Source organism: Lagenorhynchus albirostris, chromosome 2 (assembly GCF_949774975.1).
Source record: "Lagenorhynchus albirostris chromosome 2, mLagAlb1.1, whole genome shotgun sequence".
Classification (NCBI taxonomy): Eukaryota; Metazoa; Chordata; class Mammalia; order Artiodactyla; family Delphinidae; genus Lagenorhynchus; species Lagenorhynchus albirostris.
Genome location: NC_083096.1, coordinates 24,168,226 through 24,189,346, shown reverse-complemented (window position 1 = coordinate 24,189,346; position 21,121 = coordinate 24,168,226). Strand labels below are relative to the sequence as shown.

Below are 21,121 nucleotides of genomic sequence, written 5' to 3'. Positions count from 1 at the left end.
TCAATTACTCTTATCCAAATGATCAACAAGTCCTGTCCATGTTACCTCTGGAATCTACTTTGAATCTGTCCCATCTTCTCCATTTCTTATGCCACTTCCTCGGTTCAGTCCATCATCCTTATTTACCTGAACTACCCCAACCAAATAGCTTTTTACACTACAATTCCACTTTAAATTTAAAATGATTTCACCACAGACTTTAAGAGGAGGCCCCTAACTGCAAATAAGGCCATTCACAATCTCAATCCTCACCATTTCTGGCACCCACTTCCTCCTTCCCTTCTCTCCCGCCGTTCTAAATAACATTAGTTTTCCAAATGTTCCATACTCTGTGACTTTTTACACTTTGGTCTCTTTGCCTAAAATGTCCAACCTTTTTGAACAGAAATCATCCAGGTGTTCTCCACGTTCCAAGTGCTAAAATTATCAAAGCACTTATTATATTTATGCTATCATCCTATAATCTGTCTTCTCCCACTAGACTACAAGCCTTTTTGGACAGCATGTACCAAGTTCAATTCATCTACTTACCCCCAAAATCTAGCACATAGCTTGATTTACAGTAAGCACTCAATAAATTGCCAAAAATAATTCTGTCTTTAAAATCATCATCACTGGCAAGTACATGTAAGATACCAGGCTATAAATTACTTCAGACCCCACATTAGCCCACTGGGTTGGCTTCCTCACTATAAAAACATTATTATTTTGTCATTAAGCTCCCTTTTAACTTTAAAAATTCTATTCTATGACAATATACATTACATACATATATATGCATACATAGTTACATATACTTTTGTGTGTAAAGTGCATACTTCTTTCACACTGGTAGAAAAAGAATTCTACTCTTCCATGATTTTTGTCTGTGTGTATTTGTAAGCGTATACATTTTCTCATCATGTAAAAAGAGCAGTAATAAATCTGCTGAAGAAACAACCTGAATTCAAAGAACTTCTATAATTACTACTGGATAAGATGCCTGGCATATTAAGGCATACATATGTTAGAATTAATAAATGGTGAATATAAATGAACTCACTATTTAAATATATTATTCACATCTTAAATGGTAATAAAGACATATTTTACATACTGCTGCAAGGCTACAGTCTCAAATTAAAAGAGAAAAAAACAGGCAAGGAAAAAATTGCATAGTAATGAATATAATATTTTTATAAACTTTTGGTATCCTCATAAAACACAACTGGATGTAAGAACAAAACTCAGATGATACTTTTCATATATAAGAACACTACATGTCATCACTATTTTTACTCTGTAATTTTCTAACCAAGAATAAGGAAGTTGTACTTTAATTTTTTTTAAATTTCATTGATTTACATTGTGTTAATTTCTTCTGTACAGCAAAGTGACTCAGTTATACATATACATAGATATATATTCTTTATATATATACACATATTTTCTTTTCTATTATGGTCTGTCACAGGATATTGAATACAGTTCCCTGCGCTATACAGCAGGACTCTGTCGTTTATCCATCCTGTACATAATAGCTTGCCTCTGTGAATATCAAGCTCCCATCCCTTCCCTCCCCGACCCACCCCCACCCCCACCCCACCTGTGGCAACCACAGTCTGTTCTATCTCTGAGTCTGTTTTTGTTTCATAGATATGTTGATTTGTATCATATTTTAGACTCCACATATAAGTGATATCATATGTGGAGTCTAAAATATGATACACTGAAATATTTTAGAGTCTAAACACTAGACTTTCTAATATTTCTGACTTACTTTGCTTCGTATGATAATCTCTAGGTCCATCCGTGTTGCTGCAAATGGCATTATTTCATTCTTTTTGATGGCTGAGTAATATTCCATTGTGTGTATACGTGTGTGTGTGTGTGTGTGTGTGTGTGTGTGTATATATATATACACACACCACATCTTCTTTGTCCAAAGAAAGTTTTATTTCAAATGTTATGTTGTTTTGATAATATATTTTTAACCTCTTTATTTTAAACTTTTTAATGAAAAACAACAAACTTCCATAAAAGTAATCTAATTACAAATGTATATAGCTCAATGAATTTTCACAAAGTGAACACACCCATGTAACCAGCAGGGGTTCGGTTTTGAAAGCAGAATGTCCACATATCTTAAGCAGTACCTACCCTTCCAGGAAGAACAACTGCTTTAACCACTCTTGATAAACCAAGGTCATAAAGACAGAGAACACTCCCTTCTGCTTCTTCCAATCCAATTAACAATCCAGTTCTCTTCTGCCAAGAGAATTCTTTCACAGCTAGGACTATAGGAGGCTGTTCATTCACTCCACTGAATCTATATGCAGACAACCGCTCTCCTGTTAGAGAGTTTACTACCTCAAGTTGCGGACCACAAGCCAAGCAAGCAAGTCCATTTTTCCCTAGAAGAAAAAAAACAAAAATGTTGCTTATTTTAATATTGTATATATACAACAAAACTAAATAGCAGTTAGCTCTTTTACATATATAATATACAGCCATTATCTCCAAACTGAAATCTAAGCATTTACAGAAGAGTGGTCCTCTAATTAGTAAAATAAATTGAACAACTACTAATGCAATAATAATAAAGTAACCATTCAGTAAAGGTACCATACTATATGCTTAAATACATTATCTCACTTACTCCTTGTTACACCTCAATACAGAAATAAGGCAACTAAACTTTCATACAACTGTATGAATGAATGACTTGCCCAAAACCCACATGGCTACAAATACCAGAGCCAGAAGTGGATCGCAAGTCTGTTTAACTCCCAAACTCATATTTTTACTACATTATACCTTAAGAGTTAAACTAGGTGCTATGGGAGTTATAAAAGTATAACTCATGATTCTGTCACTGAAGAGTTCAAAATCTGAGAAGACGAGACATAACCAGTATAATAATAGGAAATATCAGAAGCTCTTCTTGGCCTCTGACTAGTCATGTCTGGATTTTATTCTTCATGCAATCTAAAGTAACTGGAGGGTTTTAAGCAGGACAGTGACAATCTGATTTACATTTTTAAATGTTAGTCCAGATGCTAAGCAGAGAATGGACAATAAGGTGGGACCAGAGCAGAAGTAGGGAGATGGTACCTTATGCTTATGGTGGCCATGAATAGAGAAAAGGGAATTGACTGGAGATTCATCTCAGAGGCAGAACTAAAAGGATTTACTTGCTGATGAATAATATACAGGCAGGTGAGTAATACAGAAAAATCAAGAACTAGACCCTGAATTTTCCCTTGAACAGCTAGATGAATGATGTTAATTTTTACTACTAAATTTGTGATGTCTACCATGCATCCAAATAAATAGCTGTATATACTAGATTATAGCTGAGAGAGACTAAAGAGTTTTAAAAAAAATAGCATGGCACAGTGGGGACCAAGAATGCATGCGTTCAAAGCTCATTTTTGCCACTTGCTTTCTATGTAACTGGGACCAAGTTACTTAACCTATTTGATTCTCAGTTACATAGAATAGTGCCTAATTAGAGAAACCTAGTAGTTACCTCAATGAAAAGTTGTTACAGTACCTAGTATGTAAAAGTAGTACTGTTATTACCTTCAATATTCAAGAGAATAGCACTATAAATAGCTAAATTACTGATCTATATGTTTTGTTGTCTTCCTGCTAGGCAGGATGGCTATAAAATTCATTTTCAGAAAAGTCTTCTGCAACATATTTCACTAGACTGAAATCCATAATTTAATGGCTTCTCTGGTCTAATTCTCTGCTGTATTATATAATGTAAAACATCATTATTATTAAGATCTTGTTCAGATTAATAGAATTAAGAAATAAGACTTTCAGAATATATTGTATCACCTAGGTCACTACAATCAGGTTTTTCTACTCGTAAGACTGTTCACGTTCTAATCTAAACTCATCACCGATAAAACTTACTAATTATAAAGGAAAACCAGCCATGTATCATTTCTACTTTCCAAATGCAGATACTCAATACTAAGAGATATAAAATATATGGTATTGCAAAAAGGAAAAATGAACTATAATACCCCAGGAGATTCAATGACAATGGGCTCAAGTAGGTAGAAATTAATACATATGTAGTTGTAGATGTAATATAGTTATATAAGACCACACTCTAAGCAGTTCTGCTTTTTTTCTTCCACTTTAAAGGAACTGCAATATATGCTTAATATTATTTATCTTAATATATGTTTATTATTAATCTTATTAAATTTAGCAATAATGTTGCTAAATTTTCAGCAACATTATTTTACCTGCAGCAAACTTTCCACGAAGCACAGATTCTAATGTTATTTCATCTTCTCCAAGGGCTTGGATAGTCACTTCTGGGAATTGTGCTGTTACAGTCACTTGGGCTGTTAGGTCTCGCATACTTCCACTGCAAACATTTTTTAAAGTACGATTATTATGATATAGTTGTACTATAAGACACCTGATTATCTCTAACCAAGGGAAAAGGGAAAAAAGAAAAGAAAAAGAAAAAGCTACCATACAAAAGTAAACAAACTGAAACTAAAATCTGATTATGAACTACACATTATGTGCTTTGGGTCTGAGACATTCTCTCCTAAGAAAGTATTTCCCAAACAGCCTTAGGAGGGTAAAGATTCATTAAGCCAGATGTCCTAAGGACATACATGAGTGCCTAGATTCTTCGAAGACTGGGTTCAACGCAATTAATCTTATTGCTTCATTTACTCTCAAAGAACATTTCACACACAAAACAGGAAAAATTGCTATTATTTTAGGAAAGTTACCACTACAGTAAAAGAGGAGAAAGTGCATGAAAAATGTCCAAGCCCACAGTAACCTCAGGAATTGAGTTCAGCACATGTCTTTAACTGCACAGAAAAAAATCTAAAATTATCTTTCATTTACAATGTATACAACAGTAGATTTCCTAAATGACTCTTCCATTGTAAACAATGAAAAATGATGGCTGAAACATAAAAGTATCTTTTTGAAAGATTACGGAGTTGGCAAAGCCAAAAGTGGAAACAGTAGGAATTTTGGAAAATATATAAGCTGGCTTGGGTCTTGAGGGTTAGCTACTAAATCCAGTTCTGGTGACCCTGATCTTGTTTTGAGCATCCTGAGGTCCACAGAGGCTGAAGAAAAAGCTTAGGGCTAACCCCCCCACCCCCATTAAACTCCATAGGGCTATATCATCAGCATAAAGGTGAATGAGACAAACACCCTCTGTGCAGGACTGCAAGCAATAAAGCTGCTCATTTTGACCATGGCTGAAAGTTTCTACACAGAAAAAGAAAATTTCCCTTCATACAAATTAGTGGCCAGAATTCAAGCTATGGTACCAGAAAATACTCAGGTGAAGAATATTATAAAGTAGTTTCAGGTTGGTAATGCTCCAAGCAACCCACAGAAACCACCAAATATTTGAACTGAACTCTTTGGAATCTCAAAGAGTTCTCAAAGATGAAGTTCCAAAGAAAATGAGCTTACAATCAAAATTACAAAACTTTAACAAGGATATCAGGATCAACAGCCAGCAGAATCAGGCTATCAAAGACTTCATTCAGATACTGAAAAGATCAGAGAACAGAAAATAAGTATGTTTAATAGGTTTAAAGAAATCAAAGATATAGTTTGCTAATGAGGAATAAACTTTAAAAATTATAATGAAGGGGCTTCCCTGGTGGCGCAGTGGTTGAGAGTCCGCCTGCTGATGCAGGGGACCCAGGTTTGTGCCCCAGTCTGGGAAGATCCCACATGACACAGAGCGGCTGGGCCCGTGAGCCATGGCCGCTGAGCCTGCGCGTCCGGAGCCTGTGCTCCGCGATGGGAGAGGCCTGCGTACCAAAATATATATATATATATATATAAAAAATAATGAAAATTGGTCAAGTAGATTTGGGGGGGAAAAAAAGAACTTCTGGAATGAAAAATGAAGTAAAATTTAGAACTCAATGGGGAAAAAACCTCAATGGAGCAATGAGAATGTAGCAGCTACAGTGCAACAATATGAACAAACATCAGAGTATATTATTAAATAAAAGTAGAGAAAATACATGCAGAATTACATTTATATAAAGTTTAAAAGACTACAAAACTAAAAAAAATATTTCCTAAGAATACAAACACATGTAGCAATAGTATGAATAACACAAAGGAAACCATAAATACAAAGTGCACAATAGTAGCTACCCATGAGAGGAGAGAAAGGGGAATGGAATGGAGAATACACAAGGGACTCCAGGTAATGGTAATTTTCTTTTTCTAAAACTTGGTAGCAAGAACATAGGTATTCTTTGCATCACGGTTCTTCATAACTTACGAATATTCTTTTGTACCTACTTAAGTCAATAAAAACAAACTCAAAAGATAAGAAAAGCAGTGGAGAGAGAAAATGTAGCACAGAGAGACAAAGAGATGAGTAGTTAAAAGTTACAGGCAATACAGGGAGAAAATCTAACATACGTTTATTCAGAATCCCCCCAAAATATAACATGAATGGCAAGGAGGAGGCAATATTCTAAAAGATATTTCCCAGATTTGTAGAGACAAACTAATTCTCTGAAATCAGGAAGACCAGTGAATCCTAGGTCAAATAAAAAGAAATGACTTTTCAACAACAGTGGAAGTCAGAAGTCTGGAATATCTTCAAAATTCTAAGCAAAAATAGTTGTCAACATACAGTTTATATATCACTGAAATTATCCTCAAAACAAATATGAAAACACATTTTTGGACAAAAACTGAGTTTAGCACAAACAGATCCTCCCTTAAAGGGAATTCTAAAAGAAGGCTTCAGGTAGAATAATGATCAGACAAAACTTCTGAGACACAAAAGAATGGTGTGTCAAAGTACTGGTAAATAAATGGAAAAATCTAAAATATGGACAACATAACAGCAACAATAATAATGGTCAAGTACTGGATTTAAATAAAGCATCTGTAATCCTCTTGTTGTCTTGAGAATGAAGAGACATTTGACTTATTTTAGACTTTGTTACATATCCAAGTTGAAAATATATATAGGAAGAGGCATACACAAGAACGTATATATTAGTAGAAAGTTTCCTTAATAGGAAAATACTAAAAATAACCAAACAAAATAAAGAGAGATTTGCTTTATCAGATTATAAAAACATATTATTATTCAATACATTATAATAATTAAAACTGTAATAATAATATGCTAGTAATGGACAAATCGATCAATGAAACAGATAATTTAGACACAGAACCACAAAAATTTAGTAGATGATATAAGCATATTTGGGTATTTCAAATCGGAGCAGACTATTCAATTAATGTTACCAGTACAATTTGTTCCAGCAAAGAAGTTACACATTGGTAGAGCAAAGTTATACACACATTACCTACACACATACTACACACTCCTACCCTAATATATAGAAAATGAATAAAAGTATATGTGTGTGTGTGTACATCATGAAACAATACAGAAGAAAGAAGGTGAGTTCAAAAAATCCATAGAATTCTAATATCCTTCAGTTTGGAAAGAAGTAAACTAAAAGGGTGAATAGATAACCCTAGGAAAATTCCAGGTCTAGAAGCCTCTCATTACATACTACATACCATTGAACCTCATCAGTGGGCCATCTTCCAGGGCACTGTGCTGCTTTATTGGGAGAAAGGCATTAACATCCAAAGGAGTCTCCCTGGCAGGAGAGTAATACCAAGTACAAGTCATTTTACTAGGTACATGGTTCCCCAGCAGGGACTACACACAATTGTAACACTCAGCCCAAGCCATTCTCAGAAAATAAAATCAATACTATCAAACTGAAACCTAAGTCAAAACAATAGTTAACAGCCACTCTTAACAGATATTTCTTTAAAAAAAAAAAAAACAACCCAAACACCACTTTTATAAAGAAATGACTGATGTGTTAAAAGAATTATCATAAGCTTAATAATTCCTGTCCTTTAATTTTAGTTTTTTCTTATAAATTTTCTAAAAAATAACATTTATAGTCTATTGCATTTCATAAAACTAGTCTCTGTATGAAATCTTATACCTATATATCTGACTACAGAGATGTCTGAAATACAAAACATTAGTACTATTTACTTTTGTTTGACCCAAATTTGGGGTGATTTGTTCCTTTCTTTATACTTTTTTGGTATGGCTTGGATTTTTTTTAAATCTTTTTCATTTTTATAAAATGAATTAAGTAAAGAACTTTTTAAAAACAAAAAAATCTAAAACAAAAAACTTTGAAAATACAGGAGATATTTATATAATCTAAGATGGAAGAAGGTGCAAATCAACCTAATATTCACTAACAATCAAGAAAATGCCATGTTAAATCATGATACCATTTTTGCCAATCACTGTTAAAGGTATAGAGAAAACACACATGTGCTTATACACTCTTGCAGAAACATAAACCCCCAAAGCCTTTTTGGAAGATAATTTGCCAGGCCCTAATTTTATGCGGACAAATCTTTTGACTTGGTAATTCTAGAATTTTTATTTCCTACAGGTAAAAAACTTTACCTCATTATCATATCACACCAGATCACCAGGAGAAAGAGATCCCTGCTACTCCATGGCTTCAAATACTGTACAACAGCAACACCATATTTTTTCCAAAGTAACAGATACTACTAACCATTCTCTATGTGGATGCTTCCACTGCACCTCAAATTCAACATTTCCAAAATGAAACAATCTTTCTCCCTCCTCTCTACAGATTTGTTCCTTTTCTTCTGTTTCTTCTCTCAGTTAATGATTCCATCACCTACCCAGAAACTTTGAGGACTTGGTTAAAACAATGATTCTTCAAAAAAAATTTTCCTTGCCCGGGTTAAGTTACAATTTCATTTGCTCCTGATAAACCTGGTACTTCCCCTATCATGGATGGTACTTATCGCACTCTATAATTTCCTCTTTGTATACCCAACTAGAAAGTTCTAAGGGGACAGATTAGATCTTACTTATTTTAATCCAAGTAGTTTCCACGCTGGAGGGGGCAAAGAATATTGGTTGACTACATGAATAAATGGTTTCCTTTTCCTCCCCTTACCCTGCAATACAAGTGGTCACCAAAAACTGCCCATTTTACAAAACAAACAAACAAACAAACAAAAAACCTCTGCCTTCTAGTCCATTATTTCTCTTCCTAGTGACTCAGGCTTTATCAAAACTAGACTAATGGTCTTTTTTTTTTTTTTGCGGTACGCAGGCCTCTCACTGTTGTGGCCTCTCCCGTTGCGGAGCACAGGCTCTGGATGCACAGGCTCAGCGGCCATGGCCCACGGGCCCAGCCGTGGGATGGGGCACGAACCCGTGTCCCCTGCATCAGCAGGCGGACTCTCAACCACTGCGCCATCAGGGAAGCCCTAGACTAATGGTCTTTTGATCTCCAGTCTCCTGTTCTTTCTGGTCATTCTACAATTGGCAAGTACTTATTCTCACTACCAATTTATGTGAAAAGAAAAAATAGATTTGAAAAGGTTACTCAAAAACATGAGTTATAATTTTCTGTCCAGGCTATGAATGCTATTTTCTGGACAAAAATTTGATCAACTACGTCAAAAAACATGTATGTCACCATTAACTCAAAAAACTCAAAAAAAGTTGTGTTTGAGACTTCCTAGTTAAAGTGTAAGTTTTTTTTAAATCCAAAACAGATCTAAAAGTATAATCAAATATAAAGTAATTAGACTATTACTACTATAACATATAGTCAGTGAGAAGTAATGACCTTTAGCCTCTTATAATTATATTAACATCTTATATATACATGATGGTCCTAGGCTCAAGCTTTAGATGCTGAAAGCATTATGTTTTCATAAAGTGATTGTATCCCTCTCCTCCTAAGTATTTTAGTACCAAAGAAAATTTTACACAAATTTAGGTAGGAAAGGCCACAATCACATTGTTATTATGTTGGTTTCACCTCTGATGGCCTTCTCTAGCCTTGATTTAAAAAAAACAGTGTAATGGTAAACTGAAGTTAACACATTTTTCCTATTAAACTTAAAACCCAAATCATTTCTCTGAAGCTAAAACCTCCAAAATTCTGTACACTTTGGGTAGCTTTTCCCAAAGTATAGTCACTGGAGTGTTCATGGACATTAGGCAAAAAAGTTCCATGATCAATGCAAATCAATCAACCAACAGAATTATGAGATGACTTCCACAAAGTGATTCTAAAATTCATCTGAAAGGTGCACAATAATCAATTTTTTGAAAAAGAAATATAATAAATGTTCCATTTCTCAGGCTGGATGTGTTTTCTGTTATGCTCTTTTTAATGTAAAACAAAGATTACGACGTGGAAGTAGTGGCTCAAACAATCGCAATATTTAAAAAGAGAATTGTAATTTCCATTCCCAATATATTCTCCCACCTAAAAAAAAGAAACGAAATATGTGAAAACAAGTTGTTCAGACACTAGACAATAGGTAGCACAGGACAGTGGTCCCTAAGAAAAGAAAAACAAACAAGATGACTTCTAGGACTGTCCCAGGTTACCGTGTATAGCGTGTATCCAGAACACAGAGCAGAGAGAGGGAACCCACATAGAGCCCAAGGGTCGCCTTGAGTTGAGAAGACAGAGTTGAGAATTCCAAAGGTAGCTAGAATTCAAAGGACAGAATACTGCAGTACAAAGGGTCATACAAAGAGCTCCGGAGATTTGCAGTGGGTTCTCCTGAATCTTCACATGGTTAATATAAGCATGTAAGGAAACTACCAGAAGCCAAGAAATAAATCATTGGAAAAGCAGAGGAGAAGCAATCCCCAAAGTGTATGCACGCCCAGGTATAGCTCCAGAGTGAAAAAAAGCCTAATACATGGGCAATGAGTAGAGTACTCAGAAAGGTACTGACTGCTTCAGGAGTGGGGAGAAAAATTAGCCCTTGTCTAAAGGCTGCTCTGGTCTAAAGCTCAAAAAGCAAGCCTCAAAAGAATCAAACTGTTTCCAAGAGACTTAGCTGCATCCCAAAACAAAGCTCAAGAATATATAAATGATTGCAAAAATATTCAGTACTCAAGAAAGTAAAATTCATCATGTCTGGCATCCAATCAAAAACTGTCAGGCATGCAAAAAGCAGGAAAATGTGACCCATAATAAGGGGAAAAAACAACAACAAATAGAAACGGACCTAGAAATCACACAGAAGTTAGAATTATTAGATGAGAACAGTAAATCAGTTATTCTAGCTATAGTCCCTAAGTCCAACAAGATAGAGGAAATCATGAACATGTTAAGGAAAGACTTGGAAGCTATAAAAACGTCTAAATTAAATGTCCAGAGATGAGAAATACATTGGATGGGATTAACAGATTAGACACAGAAAATATTAGTTAACTTAAACACCCACAGTAGGAGCTATCTAAATAAAATGAAGCACAGAAAGAAAAAAGGCTGGGGTGAGGAGCAAAAGAAGAGAGCATCACTGAGCTATGAGGCAACCTCAAGTGACCTAATATGTGTAATAGGAATCTCCAAAAGGAGAGGACAGAAACATCTGGAAAACTAATGGCCAAATTATTCCTAAATTTGATGAAAACTACAAACTCATAAATCAAAAAGGTCAGTAAACTTCAAGCATGAGAAACATGAAGAAACGCTACCAAAATATTAATACATCCATATCAAGGGACAAAGAGAAAATCTTAAAGTAGCACACTGCAGAGCAACAAAGAATTAGGAGACATCTCACTGAAAACAATGCAAGCCAGAAAAGTGGAACAATGGGCTTCCCTGGTGACGCAGTGGTTAGGAGTCCGCGGGCTGATGCAGAGGACATGGGTTCGTGCCCCGGTCCGGAAGGATCCCACATGCCGCGGAGCGGCTGGGCCCGTGAGCCATGGCCGCTGGGCCTGCGCGTCCGGAGCCTGTGCTCCGCAATGGGAGAGGCCACAACAGTGAGAGGCCCGCGTACCGCAAAAAAAAAAAAAAAAAAAAAAAAAGTGGAACCATGTATTTTAAGTTCTGAAAAAAATCAAGCTGTCAACCTATAATTCTATATCCAGTGAAAATATCTTTTTTAAATGACGGCAGGGCTTCCCTGGTGGTGCAGTTGTTAAGAATCCACCTGCCAATGCAGGGGACACAGGTTCGAGCCCTGGTCCGGGAAGAACCCACATGCCATGGAGCAACTAAGCCCATGTGCCACAACTACTGAGCCTGCGAGCCACAACCACTGAGCCTGCGTGCCACAACTACTGAAGCCCATGTGCCTAGAGCCCATGCTCTGCAACAAGAGAAGGCACAACAATGAGAAGCCCGTGCACCGCAATGAAGAGTAGCCCCCACTTGCCGCAACTAGAGAAAGCCCGTGTGCAGCAACAAAGACCCAACGCAGTCAAAAAATAAATTAATTAATAAATATTTAAAAAAATAAATTAAAAAAAATAAAGGCAAAAGAAAGCCACTTCAGACACAGAAGAACTGAAAAGATAGTCACCAGTAGATCTGCACTACAAGGAATGTTTAAGAATTCCTTCAGGCAGAAGCAAAATGATACCAGATGGATATCTGGATCTACGTAAAAGAATACAGACCTCCAAAAAAGGTCAAAACACTTTTTTTTCTTATTTTTAATCTCTTTAAAAGACAATTGTTTATTCGAAGCAAAAGTGACAGCAATATATTGAGGAGTTTATAACATATTTACAAGGAAAACAAATGACACAATGGCACAAAGGCCTAGAGAGGAGAAATAGAAGCATATTGTTACAAGGTTCTTAACACTATACACGAAATGCTATGTTGTTTGAAAACAGACTATAGTAATTTAAAGATGGACACTAGAAACCTTAAAATAAACATTAAACACACACACACAGATATAATAAGCCAATGAAAAATAAAATATCAACATAAAAAAAGTTAATCCAAAAATGCTATAAAAAGAGAAAGAACAAATGGCTAAATGGGAAAAGAATCTGAAAAAGAATAGATACATGTATACGTATAATTGAATCACTTTCCTGTACACCTGAAACTAATACAACATTGTTAATCAACTATACACCAATATAAAATAAAAAATTTTAAAAAGAACAAGTGGGACAAATAAAAAAATAGGAAGATGGTAGATTGAAACCTAACCATATTACATCACTAATTACATTAACAAAATGACTTTAATATTCTAATTAAAAAGCAAAGATCAGTCAGACTGGATAAAAAAGCAAGACAAAGTTTAAATAAAAAGCTTAGATAGGTTAAAAGTAAAATAATGGAAGATATATCATGCTAACAATAAAAAAAAGCAGAAGCAGCTTATTAATGTCAAAGTAGAATTCATGGGATTTCCCTGGTGGTCCAGCGTTTAAGAGTCTGCCTTCCAATGCAGAGGACGCGGGTTTGATCCCTGCTCGGGGAACTAAGATCCCACATGCCACAGGGCAACTAAGCCCGTGTGCTGCAACTGCTGCTCTAGAGCCCACTCACCACAACTAGAGAGCCCAAGTGCTGCAACTACTGAGCCCACGCGCTCTGGTGCCCACGCACCACAACTAGAGGGCCCAGGCACCACAATGAAGGATCCCGCATGCCGCAACAAAGATCCTGCATGCCACAGTTAAGACCTGACACAGTGTAATTAATTAATTAATTAATTTTAAAAGTAGAATTCAGAGCAAAGAATATTACCAGGGATAAAGAGGGTCATTTCATAACAATAAAGGGGTCAATTCTGACACACAGGAGTTCAAAAAAAGGTTCAGTGAGTGAAAGAAAAAGTTTTCCAAATTTAGAAGTTAGCCTTTGAATCTATAGGGCAAAAATTGGCTTCTGGTTTCCAGACCTTTCAAATCCCATATTTACAGTGTGAATTTTAACATTTTAAGCACAATGATGAGAACTTCTAAATATTATATTAGAAAGAACATCTTATATAAAGACATCTATATATACGTCTTCACAAAAATACATTAAGCAGCTATGGTCAGTACTGTACAAAATTAAGTACAGTCCTAGCCAATACATGCCAGTATTGACAACCTCTAAAAAGTAATTTACAAAGTTTCAAATCCTTCCAAGGTCTAGATAGGCAGAGCAAGAAAATTGTGCCTAATTTCAATGAAAATATTGTCCACTGTCTTTATAAAGCACAGATGGATTTTCACTCCCTTCACAAAAACCTTCAATGACTCCCCTACTGAATATAAAAACTGACATCTTCAGCCACAGGTAATCAAGGCCCTCCACAATCTGGCAGTCTCAGACTATCTTTACAATGTTTGTCTCCCCACACCCCTTCCTTCATCAGTTTGCTATTGCCTCGCATATTCATTCTTTTATTTATACTGTTCCCTCCTCTACCTCCTTCTGCCAAAGCCCCATTTAAGGACTAGATTCCCAGTGTGGTCTGGGTAGATCAATCCTTTTCCTATTTAATCTCATCTCTGAGCTCACTCCTTTCCACATTTATGTTAGCAATCCTAAAAATAATTTTTGAAATCTGTTATTTGTATTTGCTGGTCTTCCCCACAATACTATGAATTCCTAAAAGACAAAAATCATACCTTATTCCTGTGAATTCCAGAGGGTCACAATGCCTTGCAACTAACAGGTCCTAAACATGTCATAAATTAGGATAGCAAGATACTAGCAGGGACAGGAAAAGACATGTTGAACAATAAATATAATCAATTTTTAAAAACTCAATATTCTTAAAACCCAACAAGAAAACAAACAACCCAATTAAAAAATGGCCAAAGATCTAACAGACACCTCAATAAAGAAGATATACAGATGGCAAATGAGCACATGAAAAGATGCTCCACATCTTATGTCATCAGGAAAATGCAAATTCAGACAATGACCTACCACTACACACTTACTAGAATGGCCAAAATCCGGACGCTGACAACAACCAAATGGTGGTGAGAATGTGGAGTAACAGGAACTCTCATTCATTGATGCTGGGAATGCAAAATGGTACTGCCACTTTGGAAGACAGTTGGGCAGTTTCTTACAAAACTAAACATAGTCTTACCATATGATCTGGTGATCACGCTCCTTAGTATTTACCCAAAGGAGCTGAAAACTTATATAAAACTTATATATAACACAAAAACCTGCACATAGATATTTTTAACAGTTTTATTAATAATCGTCAAAACCTGGAATCAACCAAGATGTCCTTCAGCAGGTGAACTGATGAACAGTGGTACATCCAAACAATGGAATATTATGTAGTGCTGTAAAGAGTTACAAGCCAAGAAAAGACGTGGAAGAAACTTAAATGCGTATTGCAAAGTGAAAGAAGCCAATCTGAAAAAGGTACATAGTGCATAATTCCAACTATAAGACAATTCTGAAAAAGGTAAAACTATGGAGACAAAAAGATCAGTGATTGCCAGGAATTAGTAGAGAGGGAGGGATAGAGAGGGGAGCACAGAGGATTTCTAGGGTGGTGAAACTACTCTGAATGATATCATAATGGTGGATACATGCCATTAGACATTGACCCAAATACATAGAATGTGCAACACCAAGAATGAATAGTGAACTATGGACTCTGGGTGAGGATGTGTCAGTGCAGGTTCATCAATTGCAACAAATGTTCCCGTCTAGTAGGGGATGTTGATAATGGGAGAAGTTATGCATGAATAGGAGCAGGGAAAGCATATACTGGAAATCTCTGTGCCTGCCACTCAATTTTGCTGTGAACTTAAAAATGCTCTAAAAAATAAAGTGTATTAAAAAGAGAAAGCTCAGGGACTTCCCTGGTGGTGCAGTGGTTAAGAATCCGCCTGCCAAGGCAGGGGACAAGGGTTCGAGCCCTGGTCCGGTAAGATCCCACATGCCGTGGGGCAGCTAAGCCTGTGTGCCACAACTACGGAGCGTGCACCCTAGAGCCCGCGCGCCACAACTACTGAAGCCCACACGCCCAGAGCTCATGCTCCGCAACAAGAAGCCACAATAAGAAGCCCGCGCACCACAACGAAGAGTAGCCTCCCGCTCACCACAACCAGAGAAAGCCCACGCGCAGCAACAAAGACCCAATGCAACCAAAAATAAATAAATTAATTAAATTGATTCTAAAAAAAAAAAGCTTAATATTGGATCCCACTTGTTTTTAAGTATACATTGCTTCAACATTAAGAAGCAAAGCAAAATTTGCAAAAGTACTAGGAAAGATATTGACACAATACGAAAAATCAGTTGTGTGAAATACACACATCCTAGAAGGCTGCTAAACTCCACAACAGAAAATAAAACTTGAATCTAGTTGTTCAATAATTATAATGCACCATATACTGAGCGAACATTTCTACAAAACATTTTGTATGCATTTTGACTTTAAAAAAAAAACACTAAGAATTATGATATAAATGTAAACTAGCTGTGGACCCAAAAACGTCCAGCCTTTTAGCAGTTGTTCTTTCAAACTTAATTCAAACAGTTACCAATCACGAACTACTTTTAAAACATCGCGTTGGGAAGGGAATGCAAGGGCAGAAAGATGACCTACTTCCTGATCTCAAGGAGTTTACATTCTAGGAGACACATAATCAACCATGAAAATAAATGCTACAATAAAGGTGTATATTCTGTGAGATCCCAGGAAAGAACTGGGATAAAGAGAAATGAAAGAGTGTATAGAAAAGATGGCATTTAAGCTAAGGATGATTTGAAAGCTGAAAACTTGAAAAAGGCAGCAATGGCACTCCAGGCTGAAGGACAGGAGCAAAGGAACATTAAAGTACATCTTCAAGAAAATGGGCCCAGGATTGGGGATGATTCTGGAATAGCTAAAGCATAAATTCGGGAACAGTTGAGGGTGGACAGCAGACAAGATTTACTGTAGAGACCGCTGACCTAACCTAGGGAAATGAGACTTCATTCTGAAGAAGAAAACGAAAAATCTCCGGAAAATTTTTATGGTTAGGAAAGAAACAATGTTTTGTGTCCTCTTAAATCGAGATGAGTCCATCCCAAAATTGCTGTATAACAATCTTTAAAAAAGAAAAAAAAATTTTTTTGGTAATTATTGCTGTACTGCGAATCGGTGACATTCTGGCACTAGGTTATTGAAAAATTAGAATCAAAAATTACAGTACGGGGAGAATGTAGACTTTCCCTAGCGCTTAACACACTCAGGGCATGCCTCAAACATTAACTTGAGCTGGGCTTGTCATCCCTAGTCAAATCCTCCAAAATAAGTAAAACTACCCTAATTTCTTCTCTCCTTACAGACTTAATCAATGAAAGCTCACTAAAGAAAAGTCCTTAACATCTACTGGCTCTTTAGGATATTTTAAGAATACACTCAAGTTTAGAGTTTCCAAGAGACCTATATTTTATCCTCAAGGACCCAGGTTCTTATCAAGTATCTTCTCAAACTGCCCATTTGAAAAAAGATAATAACGGCTAGTTTGAACCTCGTTGGCTTTGAGAACAAATTAACCTCCCCACGCCCCCCAGTCCACAAGTAACAAAAGTAATTGTCCTCAAGTTTCCAGGTGGCACAAACAAGGCAAATTAATACCCACTCCAAGATGTATAGTTATTTTAAATCTCCTTTATCGAACCAATTCACTGCACTTTTCAAATCACGAGGCAAACTTCTCCGCCCGGGACTCATCCCAGCCAGGCCCAGGAGCATGGGGACCACACACCAATGTTAAGACAGACTCAAAGTACGAGCAGGTTCCCCCAGAGGGAGGCCCGCCAAAGTCTCAACCGCACCAAAGAACAGTGGGTTAGAGGCGCCGCGGTCCAGGCCGCCGGGAGGGCGTGAGCACCCGGCTGCCGGCGCGTTATGCGCGGGGGTTGGACCCTGAGGCGCCTCTACGCCGCCATGTGCCGCCGCTCCGCCGAGGTTATATAACAAACTCCCGGAGCCCTGGAGCTTGCAGCAACCGCCAACGCCCGCATTCGCCCCCTCGGGCCAGCTCCGCGAGTCGGGCCGCTCCGCGAGTCGGGCCGCTCCGCGAGCCAGGCCGCCGCTGCTCGCTGAGCGGCCACAAGTCCGGCCTAGGCCCGGCGCGCGGAGGGCCCGGCGGGCCAGGCTTGGCAAGAGAAGCCGCACCGCCGCTCCGGGCCCAGGCCGCGCCGACCAGCCCTCCACCGTCCCGGCCCAACCTCCTCCTTCCCTTCCCACTACCTGAGAAGGGCGGGTGACCGAGCGGCCGCGGCCGCCGAGTCCAGGGGGGCGCGAGGCTGGGCGCGAGCTCCTCCCGCGCGGGTCCGTCACAGCATCTCCCAAGAGACACAGCCGCCACCGGCAGGGCGCGCACACCTCCGCACAACCCCCGCGAGCGCCTTCGCCGGCAACAGGCCGGCCGACCGCTCAGCGACTAAAACGCAGTCGTTGCCTGCGCCGCGGCCCCGGGTCCCTTCCCCACGCGACTCTGTCTCTTCCGCTCGCGCAGCGATGACCCGTCTTTGCGCATTACCACCCGGCCGACACACAGTCCCAAACAACCAGGAGGGGAGGGGAGGGGCGGGGAAGGGCGGAGAGAAGTGGGAGACGGAAAGGAGATCACGGCGCTGGGACCTGAGTTCTCGCGAGTGTTCCGGCCTTGGGCGCCGGCTCTGCGGGAATTTCAAACTCTCTGCGAAAAAAGGTGGGGGAGGGAAAGGGAGGAAAGGGAAGCAGGGTGGGGAAGGGCAGGGCTTTTTTGTAAAATAGGATCTCCCCACCTCCAAAGAGCTGAAGGGAAGAACGACTACGAACCCCACAATGCCTTGCGCGTTAAACCGCTCTGGTTGCCCAGCCCTTGGGCCTAGCGCGGAGTCGGGAGTGGTAGTCTGTATCCGAAGTAGCGCCCGCGTAGCGATCCCTCCGGGTGTCTACTGTGACGGGAGAGTCGCCGCGTTATCTTCTGGATCCGCTTGCCGGCGGCCGAATGATAATCTTTGCCTTCGGTGTTTTTCTTTCTCCCTGCTCCGGCTTTCCGTGCCAAAAGTGGGCGCCTGACTTTTGGGGAAACGCTTCTTTCCCTCTCTGTATTTTTAAACATCCGAGCGTGCTTTCGTGGCCAGAGATGTTCACGAGGTCTAGTCTAATCTTCTAAGTCAAAATTTTACCCCAAGTCAGTGTTGCATGTTTGGTCACCCTGGGGTTTCATTGTGGAATTTCTTTCATTTGTTGTTAGTATCTTTGAAGTAAGTCCCAGCACCACACACTCTTCAAACGTGTGGAATATATCCACAATAGTAAATTCCAAATAAAAGAATTATAATGGGAGGTAGAGGTAGGATTCTAGCAGGCCACGTTTTTTTAATCAGGAAAGTTTATTCTTTTCTGTTACCCTTTCCCGTATGTTTTTTGTCAAAGGCTGTCTTTTAGAAATGTAATATCCTTTTCTCCATAATTTTTGTTCCTTTATTGACAGCAACCTCTGAACGTGACATTTGTTTGCAAAAGGTACTGGGCTAAGTTGTGGTGAAGAAGGAGTTAAAAGAGGTTTTGGGGGACTTCCTTGGTGGTGCAGTGGTTAAGAATCCACCTGCCAGTGCAGGAGACACGGGAAGATCCCATGTGCCATGGAGCAACTAAGTCCGTTCACCACAACTGCTGAGCCCGCTCTCTAGAGCCCGCCAGCAACAACTACTGAGCCCACGTGCCGCAACTACAGAAGCCGGCACGCCTAGAGCCTGTGCTCTCCAACAAGAGAAGCCACCACAATGAGAAGCTCGTGCAGTGCAACTAAGAGTAGCTCCTGGGCTTCCCTGGTGGCGCAGTGGTTGAGAGTCCGCCTGCCGATGCAGGGGACATGGGTCCGTGCGCCGGTCCGGGAAGATCCCACATGCCGCGGAGTGTCTGGGCCTGTGAGCCATGGCCGCTGAACCTGAGCGTCCGGAGCCTGTGCTCCGCAACGGGAGAGGCCACAACAGTGAGAGGCCCGTGTACCGCAAAAAAAAAAAAAAAAAAAAAAGAGTAGCTCCTGCTTGCCACAACTAGAGAAAGCCCACAAGCAGCAACAAAGACCCAACACAGCCAAAAATAAATAAATAAATTTATAAATTTTTTTAAAAAAGGTTTTTGGTTATATGTCTTAATTATTTTAGACTTCTTCAAACAGAAGCTACTCTGCAGTCAGATGTGCTAATTCATGTGCTTGCTTTGCTCCCCATTCTATACTTCCTTTCCTTGGCATCATTTCATGCCCAATTCATGGGTGCTGTACTTCTTGGTAGTCTGAAGACCTGAGTTCTCAACTCAGGTGTGCTGCTAATGAGCTGTGTAACATTAGGAAAATCAAGTGACCTCTCTGGGCTTCAGTTATCAGATTTAGAGAGCAAGAATGGCTGGATTAGAGGTTCAATGGATTCGTTAGACAAACATTTGTTAACTTTGCTCTAAGAGCCCTGCCAGTTGTAAAATTCAAAAATCTGTCTCATCATACTTATTATCCAGATTAATTGACTTTCTATAATGATCTTTCAGATTTTAATCTTTCTTTGCATAATTATGACAGAATGCTGGTATGGTTTCTGTATGATTGTCTATAATCTGGACCAACACTACCTGTCCTATTTTATTACCTTATGTAGTTTCTGAGAATCTTTTCTTCACTTTCCCCCAAACATGTTTCTCCCTTTCAGTGTCTTCCACTGAAAATGGTGCAGCTCAAGTCTCTTTTCTCTCACAAATCTTCTCAAATTCAGCCCATATTAATCACTAAGAACTCACACAGGATATATGCTGTGCATATTATTTTATGTCTGTTTCCCCTTTTGCCTCAGACAACCTCCACCCACCCAGCAACCCCATCTCCCAGCTACAATGAGAGCAGACTGTATCTTATACTTTTTTAATGCTTCCCTCATAATTGCTAGTTTTTTATTTCAATTGCTTTGTAAACCAAATTTCCACTTTAAAGCTCTCGATAATTCCTTTTTCCTCTTTTCAGTCATTTGAGCATATGCCGAATTGTTTTACTTTCCAGAGATGTTAATAACTGTTAAAATGAAAAAAATCTGTGTTTGGTAATCAGATGAGTTTGGGGGAAAGGGGACTAAATGAAATTAAACATTTCTTTTACGTAATACTTCACTGTCTTTAATATGCTTGGCATTTCTCAAAGTTACTTGACCATGGCATGAATCCATTTATGATTGTGAAACATTTTGCCTCATTAGTGTTCCACAGGATGGACTGGTAAACATGGCTTCAAAGCCTTCCATTACTGGAGGAAGCACTGCGTAGTGGAAAG

The 21,121-nt window shown here is 38.7% G+C and overlaps 1 protein-coding gene across 1 annotated transcript in view; it reads right to left on the bottom strand.

Moving 5' to 3' along the window:
* The window catches only part of AHCTF1 (AT-hook containing transcription factor 1), an 83,920-nt gene extending 65,557 nt beyond the window's left edge, over window positions 1-18,363 (bottom strand). Inside the window, exons 1-3 of the mRNA XM_060128289.1 lie at window positions 18,064-18,363; window positions 4,248-4,372; window positions 2,140-2,393 (exon numbers count right to left, since the gene is read on the bottom strand). Of these exons, the coding sequence (XP_059984272.1) occupies window positions 2,140-2,393; window positions 4,248-4,365 (372 nt within the window). The 5' untranslated portion in view covers window positions 4,366-4,372; window positions 18,064-18,363. The remainder of the gene's footprint in view (window positions 1-2,139; window positions 2,394-4,247; window positions 4,373-18,063) is intronic.
* Between the last annotated feature and the right edge of the window lie 2,758 nt (window positions 18,364-21,121).